Here is an 8,693-nt window from a genome sequence, read left to right on the forward strand (position 1 = left end):
AAAAAAAAAAAAGAATAACAAGTGCTCTTAACCACTGGCCCATCTCCCCAGCCCCTTGGTTTGGTATTTGTTTGTTTGTTTGTTTCCTGTTTTTTCGAGACAGGGTTTCACTGTGTATCCTTAGCTGTCCTGGAACTGGCTCTGTAGACCAGACTATCCTCTTTTTTTGCCGGGGGGGTTGGGGGGATCAAGACAGGGTTTCTCTGTGTAGTCCTGGCTGTCGTCCTGGAACTCACTCTGTAGACCAGGCTAACCTGGAACTCAGAAACCCGTCTGCCTCTGCCTCCCAAGTGCTGGGATCAAAGGCGTGCGCCACCACGCCTGGCTCAGACTAGACTCTTATTCAGAGATTTATCTGCCCTCTTCCGAAACCCCACAGTGTTAAGATTAAAGGCATACTCTGCTACCACCTAGCCCTTGCTTTGTTTTTTGAGGGTGCTTCACATAGCCCGAGCTGGTCTCAGACTCAATATGTAGCTGAGGATGACCTTGAACCCCTCATCCTCGTGCCTCCACACCTGGTTCATGTGGAACCAGGGACATCATGAATGCCACAAAAGTCCAACTTCAATATCCTTGAACTTAAGAAGTTGAACTTACAGCTTTGACACCTATCAAACCCCAATCTGGCTTTCTAACCTCTTTTATGTTTTGATTTGGGGAGTCTATGTAGTCCTGGCTGGCCTGGAACTCAGAAGTCTGCCTGCCTCTGCCTGAGTGCTGCCAGCACTTAGGGATTAAAGGCGTGTACTACCAAACCTGGCTTGGCTTCCTAACCTCTTGATTACTAGTGTACTTGTGATAAAAGCTGAAGCTGCACCTCCATTAGTCAACCTAGCATTCATGAAGCCATCGGTTCCATCCCCAGCAACACAGCACAACGTATCAGGCACAGGCCTGTTGTCCTAGCACTTGAATTGAAAGCTAGCCTGGACCTAGTGAACCCTGCCTGAGCCCTGCGGGTTGGCCCTGACAGCTCTGGGCTCTTACTTTCTCAGGTGTCACGGTGTCGCAAGTGTAGGAAGCGTTATGAACCAGTGCCACTCGACAAGATGTGGGGCCTGGCAGAGTTCCACTGCCCAAAGTGTCGCCACAACTTCCGGTGAGGGCCCGGACCCCAGCCCACCCTCAGCCCTGTCCCAGCCCAGCCCACCCTCAACCCAGCCCCAGCCTAGTCCCCTCCTCCTGTGCCCTGTGCCCGCCTGCCCCCCTCAGCCCCTCACAGCCCTGCTGGCCCCCAGGGGCTGGGCCCAGATGGGGTCCCCATCACCCTGCTACGGGTGCGGCTTCCCTGTGTACCCCACCCGGATCCTGCCCCCACGCTGGGACCGTGACCTGGACCGTCGCAGTACACACACCCACTCCTGCTCAGCCGCAGATTGCTACAATCGGAGAGGTGAGGCCCTGGCGCGCACCCTGCATTCTGCGTCCCCTGCAGATCGACCCCCTGGGCTGCACCTTCCTCCCATGGAATTTCTAGCACCTTGGTGGTGTCCAGCCGGCTAGGCCAGCTAGGCCCATATTCCCACTACCTGTGAGTCTGGTTTTGTGGCCAAGTTCCCACCTCCGTCAGGAGTTTCAACACCTGTAGATTTTATGACCTCTGCTCTCTCTGTCCTTTGGTTCCAGTGGGTCTCCCTGCAGAGCCCTAGTCCCCTCTTACCTCAGCGACTCTCCTTCCCCTAGAGCCCCATGTGCCTGGGACCTCCTGTGCCCACCCCAAGAGCCGTAAGCAGAACCACCTCCCCAAAGTGCTGCACCCGAGCAACCCCCACATCAGCAGCGGCTCCACGGTGGCCACGTGCCTGAGCCAAGGAGGCCTCGTGGATGACCTGGACCACCTCATCCTGGAGGACCTGAAGGAGGAGGAGGAGGAAGAGGAAGAGGAGGACGGTGGGCCCCAAGAGTGACCCTGGCTAGGTGCACACAGGAAGACAGACACAGTGTGTGGCCACCTCGTGTTGCTATAAGATACCAGCTGAAGGAGATAGGAATGCCCTTGGGGGTACTCATGGGACAGTCACAAGCGCACAAGCCGGGTCAGCATAAGAGCTTTCTTCAGAGAGTATGCCCCACCACGGAACTCGGCCCAGTAGACCCCGTCCTGGTATCGGCTCCGGTAATGACCTCCATGATACCATACACCATTGAGGTTAGAGTGGGCACAGGCATGGTACCACCAGCCCCCACGATGGTACAGGGCACAGTTACCTGAGGGAGAGAGAGAGAGAAAGACAAAGAGAGAGAGAGATTACGATTTTTTTTTTCACCAAAATAAAAGTCTCTGCCAGCACTTCTTTGTGCAAAGCTTTTGCAAGCATTCCCCAACCTTCCCTATCTTATTGAATAGAAGCCCTGATGCTCCATCTCTTCACCAAAATAAAAGGCTCTGGCTTCTCACTTTCTTCTTCAGAGTAATAGCCTTAATTCCCCATCTCCTCGCCAAAATAAGAGGCATGCCTTCCCACATTTTCTGCAAAGTAGTGATCTATTATTCATTGCTCTTGAGGGGGAGGGCTTGTGCTTCCTTTCTAGGTTTATCCAGCTGTGCTGGTGCACACCTGGAATCTCAGTACATGGGAGACAGGAGCAAGAGGGTTTGTAGTTTCAGACCAGCCTGGGCTCCACAGTGAGTTCCTGTCTCAAAAATAAACAAACATGCCTGGCGTGGTAGCACACACCTTTAATCCCAGCACTCGGGAGGCAGAAGCAGGCGGATCTCTGAGCTCGAGGCCAGCCTGGTCTACAGAGTGAGTTCCAGGACAGCCAGGGCTATACAGAGAAACCCTGTCTCGAAAAAAACAAACAAACAAACATAGATTGAGGATATAGCTCAGTGGTAGAGTGTGTTTAGATTGCGGGGGGGTGGGGGGGCTCAAGCTCTCACCCCGCATCCTCTAAACAGGGTGCCTACATCTTTTATTTAGTCAGCAGAAAAGAACTCTGGGTTCCTTGCTCCCCTATCAGAATAAAAGCCCCCTGTTCTCTGGCAGAGAAGCCTTCATACGCTGAGGTCCTTAAGCTTAGGGGAGTTTCTTTCTGAGTCAGGGTACCATGTAGCCCAGGCTGACCTTGAGTTTGCTATCCCAAGGATGACCTGAGATTCCTGCCCCTCAGGCCTCCTCCTCCTGGAGCTGGGACTGCAGCCCTGTACCACCACACCCAGTTCACCAGAAAGGAATCTTTGCATTTATTTTTAAAGGACATGCCTAAAGAGGCTAGAAGTGTCAGATCCCCTGGCACTCAAATCACAGGCTGTTGAGAACTGCCTAGTATGGGTGCTGAGAACTGAGCCCAGGAGGAAGGGTGCGTGCGTGCGTGCATGTGTGTGTGTGTGTGTGTGTGTGTGTGTGCGCGCGCGCGCGCACGCGTGCGTGCGTGCTGAGCCATCTCCAGCCTCCCAGAGGGAAAAACCTAGCTTCACTGCTTTTCACTCTAACCAGAGTAGCAGTCCCACCTCCCTACCCTCCCACCAGAATAAAAGCTCTCTTTACCAGAATATGAGTCTCTGTCCCTATCCACAGTGCTGAAAGGTTTGTCATTGTGCCAAGAGAGGGAGTCTCCAGCATCGCCGTGGTACTGTCCAAGCCGTAGACGGTAGTGGTCACTCTCGGGCTCCAAGGAAAAGCTGTCATAGTGGGCGCGAGCCGCACGGCCCCCCCAGTCCTCTAGGAGTATCAGCAGCTCGTGGTCCCCACGGCTAGTCACCTGATGCACGGGTTCCAGGCCCAGCCAGTATTCTCCTTCTGGACGCCCAAAGCCCACCTGGAAGGGTGGGAGGAAGAGGGTGGGGGCGTCCTCTCTGCCCAGCCGCCTCTGACACCCCCACCACAAGCACACACCTTGTAGTGCTGCCAGTTGGTGAAGAAGTTGACAGAGCCGTCCTGCCGCCTCTGGATGACAGTCCAGCCTCCACCTTCCCGCTGCTGTTCACACCACACGGCTACCACACGACGGCCCAGCCGCAGGTCATACACTCCACTCTGCCAGTGACCTGCCCCGTGAGCCTCTGCACAATCCCTCCATGGGCCTGTGGCAAGGGACAGACTGAGCCAACCAACCCCTTACTGGATCAGAGTCTTGGTTCTCAGCAGTCCCCTTACCCAAATAAAAGTCATCACCTTCTGTCTCCACCTGAGGAAGAGCCATTTCCTCACCCGTCCCACCTTTCTCAATAAACATGATCCTACGAACCAACTTCTCACCAAAGCGGCAGTCCTAATCGCTCATGCCCTCATCAAAATAAGAGTACCCCTGTGGTGGCACGGGCCTTGAATCCCAGCCTGGTCTACAGAGTGAGTTCCAGGACAGCCAGGACTACACGGAGAAACCCTGTCAAAAAGCAAACCTACACGCATGCCTATTTTCTCTTCCTGGTGAGTGAGAGGACTGGTCTTGTTTGCTTCTGTGCTGTTGGAAGGCAGCGGAAGCCCTGGGTGCTCTACCACTGAGGCCTATCCCCAGCCTGGTCTTCTCACAGGCTAACAGTCCTTTCTTATCCCCTCACCAGAATAAGAGTATCATTTCTTCTAGTCCTCACACTACCAGCCAAATCCTAACTAGTATTTCCATCTATCAAAAGGCACTGAACCCCTGAGTCCTCTCTCTCTCTCTCTCTCTCTCTCTCTCTCTCTCTCTCTCTCTCTCTCTCTCTCTCTCTCTCTCTCTCTCGTACATCCCATCAGGCTTGCTTTGACTTACCCACTGGCCTGGTGGGGACAGCAAGGTGCCCTGTGGGCAGCGGAGAAGATGGAGGCCCCTGCTGTCTCAAGCTCTGCTCTCTCTGGTGCTCTGGAGTTTGGTCCAGCCTCCTGCTGGTATTGCTGGCACTGCCCACGAGGCTCAGAGGCACCAGAGGCACCAGGGGCAGTGGCAGGACCTGGGACCACACAGTCAGACATGATTACATTAACTCCCTCAGCTAAAGAGGCCAGATATCCCCTGGCGTAGGGAGTGAGATAGGCAGGTTCCATAGATCAAATCCCCTACCAGATAAACAGAAAATCAGGCAGTGTAATGCCTTTATCACCCATCCTAAGAAAAGCACAGAGGGCAAAGGGGGGTGTTGGGTGTCCTGCTCTGCCACCTTCCCTGTTCTTCTGAGACACTCTTACTGTGCTGGAGTTGGCCTGGCAGCCAGCACGCCGCCACAGTTACCCTGTCTTCCCAGCACAGCGCGGAACCGACACAGCACATGTAGGCAGGCCCAGGGGCCCTGAGCCATCTCCCCGCCCGGCTGTATCTTGTTTGTCTCAGTCCAGCTGGCTAGCCTGGAACCTGTAACGCCCTCCTGCCTCTGCCTCCTTTGTGCTGGGGACTGCAGGTGTGTGATCCCATGCTTGCTTTACTCTGGGCTTTGGGGCTCAGAGCGAGCCAGGCTGATTCCCAGCCTGCTCTGGATCACAGCTTCCCTGCTGAGCAGGAGCATGTGGGCCCTGGACGAGTTAGGAAAATCCACAGAACCATCATCACTAAGCCAAAATCAGGCCCAGTGCTGGGGACGTGGCTCAGCAGCAGGACAGTCACCTCACACACAGGAGGTCCCAGGGACCCCAAAACCAACAGGAATGAAAAGCCAGCCAGCCAGGTCGTTGTCCCATGTCTGTCATTTGCACTGAGGCAGAACATGAGAATCAAGGTCATTCTCAACTACACAAGGAGCTAGAACCTAGCCTGGGCTACATGAGACCCTATCTCAATAAAAAGAAAAAAGAAAAACAAGCAAACAAAACTAAAAAGGCTGGTTACAGAAATTGCCCAAAATTCAGAAGTCCCATGTAGTTACAAGAATATATTGTCTTAGGGACTGGAGAGCTGACTCAGCGGTTAAAAGTACTGTCTATTCTTCCAGAAAACCCAGGTTCAATTCCCAGCACACACAAGGTGGCTCACAGTCATCTGTAACTCCAGTTCCAGATCATTTTTTGGCCTGTATACACACGTGGTGCACAAACACACATGCAGACATACAATAGGTCCACACACATTAAGATGAAAATAAATCCTTAAAAGGATATACAAGTCTGGTGGGGTGGCGCACGCCTTTAATCTCAGCACTTGGGAGACAGAGGCAGGTGGATCTCTGAGTTCAAAGTCAGTCTGGTGTAAAGAGTGAGTTCCAGAACAGTAATGACTACACAGAGAAACCCTGTCTAGTAAAACTAAAAAAAGAAGAAAATAAAATCCTTGTGTATGGTGATAGTGCGTGTAAGCTTAGGAGCTGTGAATACTTTCGTGCAGCCGATGAGGCTCTCCCCAACCATTCACCCCGATGAGCAGTGACTGCTGGTGCCCCTGACACGGAGCGCGCGGCACAGCTACCTGCTGCTGTCCCCGTTCCGGGCCCGCGCACGCGCGTTGCAGGCGGCCCAGGAGGCTGCTATGCTGACTCATGAGCTGCGCATGCTCACGGAGCTGTGCGTCCAGCTGCTGCAGGCGCGCCGTCGTCCGGCGCGCTTCGGCCTCAGCGTCCAGCGCGCGCTCGGCTAGCAAACCGAGCGCAGCCGCAGGCTCCGCCCCCAGGTCAGGCTCCGCCCTCGCCTCCTGCTGCAGTTGCGCGCGCAGTTGGCCCAGGCGCGCGTTCAGGGTGAGACTGTGCTCGCGCAGGGCGCGCACCTCGCCCGCGAGCGCGCCACCCTCCGCCGCACGCCTCTGCAGCGCGCGCAGCAGCTCCTCGTGGCGGCCCAGGCGCATGCGCAGCGTGGCCAGTTCGCTGTCTTGGGTGGCTTCTGAGCTCCTGCAGACGGCGCCAGTCGCCTTCTGCGGGGACAAAACTAGGGTGACGCGGCATCGCGCGGCACCTCCAAGCGCCCTCCAAGCGCCCAGCAGAAGCAGCAGCTGCAGCTTGCGCAGCCTGGCAGTCCCCATGGCCGCCACCTGCAGTGAAGAGGAAAGAGACTATTGTTTTAGTCTAGACGGGTCCCAAAGCTCCAAGGTGGCCAGAGAGGACTCAAGTATTGATCCCTGGGCTTCACTTCCTGCCGTAGTACTCCACGACAGAGCTGGGCTGCAGCTCGCAGCGCAGATTGTCCGTTTACTACCGTTCATCAACAACCAGAGTCCGTTTACACCCCAAATCCCTCTCCACCCTCGGTTCCGGACACCTGGGCCTGGTCACCTCTCCCTCAGAACCTTCGGTGGCCCCCACTTAAAGAGAAAACTTACATTTTGCGTGGGGGGCGGGGCGTGCAGAGGACGGAACCCTGGACATCCATCACTCATGCTGGGCCCCTCTTTTCTAATTTAAGACATGGTGTCAATAGTAACCCACGCTGTTACCGAACTAGGTTGGCATCCTACTGCCTGAGCCTCTCCATCCCAAGATGGCCTGTGTGTGCCACCATGTGGTGCTTCACGCAGTGTCTCCAGCCAGGTTAATATTCGCGACTCCCCACTCCTGCCCTGCAGAATTTACACCCAGGGCCCTATGCCACCACTCCCAGGCACTCAAGGGCACGCACTTGGACCTACTCAGAAGCAACCATGAGTGCAAAGGTCCTGGGATTGGATCTCATTTCAGATGTGCTGAAAAGAATACATAGCAAAGAGGCCTGTGAAGGAGGGAAGTGGGGGTGGGTGAGCCACCGGGAGACAGGAAAGCACCAAATTGGAGCACTTGAGGTTCTGCTCTGAAGCACGGAGAGCCGTGGAAACTTCTGAGCTAGAGACAAGGTGCATTAGCTACAGTGGCCGCTCATCAGGCGTCAGCTCCCAAGCACTGGGCAGTCTTCTCTAGGGCACACGTGGCCGCCTCGGTTGGCAAGCTTGGAGTAGACGAGAGGCCTAGGAACCTCCCCGTGCCCCCCCAAACATATACACACATACATACATACGCACATACATACAAATGCACACACATAGCCAACAAACATACACACCCGTACACACACACACACACACACACAATCAAGACCAGATGCGCTCTACAAGCAGCATCTACCTACGTCCACTCCTACCCACTCTCACCTCTCACAGTCCAGACGCTGGCTCCAGTGAGGCTTGTGGCAATCCCACACAATCTGAAGAAGGCCTGAGGGACCAGGATGAAGGACCGACCGGGAGGGCCTCTGACTTATCTGGGTGCAGGAGGCTGAAAGGACAGAAGCTGAGAGAAGACTTGGAAACCACCCATCCCCCAAAGCATGGATGGATCCTGGGAGCACAGCAAGTGTAAATATTTAGTATTTCCAGTGTGAGAACCCTGGGCAGAATAGCCAGATCCCCTTGCCCAGACCTCCGGAGCATGATAACAGAGGCCACTGCCCTATCAGTTTCTTCCTTTCTCTCAGGCTCACAGAGCATGGGAGGACCTAGGCCCTGGGAAACTTGTCAGGCAACCATGACCATGATGATGTATCAGTGAGCACCCTGATGCCTGGTACTGGGGACACCCTTAAAGGGGTAAAACTTGTTTCTCATTTAATCCTAGCAGCCAGTAGAGGTGTGACTCAACGGCAGAACCCCTGCCTAGAATCCCCCAGTGAGGGGCTGGGGGTGGTAGAACACTTACAAGGTCCTTGGTACCCAGTATTGCCAGAAAAAAAACAAAAAAACAAAAAACAAAAAACTTAGGATGTGGTAGCACATGCTTGCTCACAGTACCTGGGAGGTAGCGGCAGTTGGAGCTCTGTTGAGTTCCAAGCCAGCCAGTGAGTCCCTGTCTTCTTCTTCTTCTTCTTCTTTTTTTTTTTTTT

At 54.6% G+C, this 8,693-nt stretch overlaps 2 protein-coding genes across 3 annotated transcripts in view; one reads left to right on the forward strand and one right to left on the reverse strand.

Moving 5' to 3' along the window:
- Shfl (shiftless antiviral inhibitor of ribosomal frameshifting) overlaps positions 1-2,394 on the forward strand; it is a 5,904-nt gene extending 3,510 nt beyond the window's left edge. Inside the window, exons 6-8 of the mRNA XM_021207588.2 lie at positions 999-1,102; positions 1,242-1,396; positions 1,687-2,394. Of these exons, the coding sequence (XP_021063247.1) occupies positions 999-1,102; positions 1,242-1,396; positions 1,687-1,910 (483 nt within the window). The 3' untranslated portion in view covers positions 1,911-2,394. The remainder of the gene's footprint in view (positions 1-998; positions 1,103-1,241; positions 1,397-1,686) is intronic.
- Positions 1,947-8,128, reverse strand: Angptl6 (angiopoietin like 6). 2 transcript variants are annotated; one of them, XM_021207586.2, is made up of 6 exons: positions 7,966-8,128; positions 6,322-6,876; positions 4,702-4,879; positions 3,843-4,030; positions 3,495-3,765; positions 1,947-2,211 (listed from the first exon to the last, which is right to left on the reverse strand). In XM_021207586.2, the coding sequence occupies exons 2-6, from the start codon at positions 6,865-6,867 to the stop codon at positions 2,021-2,023; spliced, it is 1,374 nt and encodes a 457-aa protein (XP_021063245.1). In that variant the 5' UTR covers positions 6,868-6,876; positions 7,966-8,128; the 3' UTR covers positions 1,947-2,020. The 2 variants fall into 2 exon arrangements, with proteins under 2 accessions (XP_021063245.1, XP_029399699.1); XM_029543839.1 differs by lacking the exon at positions 7,966-8,128 and adding an exon at positions 7,165-7,224 and having other exon boundaries at positions 2,015-2,211.
- Between the last annotated feature and the right edge of the window lie 565 nt (positions 8,129-8,693).

Source organism: Mus pahari, chromosome 10 (assembly GCF_900095145.1).
Source record: "Mus pahari chromosome 10, PAHARI_EIJ_v1.1, whole genome shotgun sequence".
Classification (NCBI taxonomy): Eukaryota; Metazoa; Chordata; class Mammalia; order Rodentia; family Muridae; genus Mus; species Mus pahari.

What these genes read in the sequence shown, in the direction of transcription:
- Angptl6 (XM_029543839.1), bottom strand. Translation starts at nt 7,221, where the DNA reads ATGAGTGATGGATGTCCAGGGTTCCGTCCTCTGCACGCCCCGCCCCCC. An exon ending in CCAACTGGCAGCACTACAAG is followed by an intron (nt 3,766 to 3,842) that starts GTGTGTGCTTGT and finishes CCACCCTTCCAG; the next exon opens with GTGGGCTTTGGGCGTCCAGA. An exon ending in GGACAGAGACTCATATTCTG is followed by an intron (nt 2,212 to 3,494) that starts GTAAAGAGAGCT and finishes TCTCTCCCTCAG; the next exon opens with GTAACTGTGCCCTGTACCAT.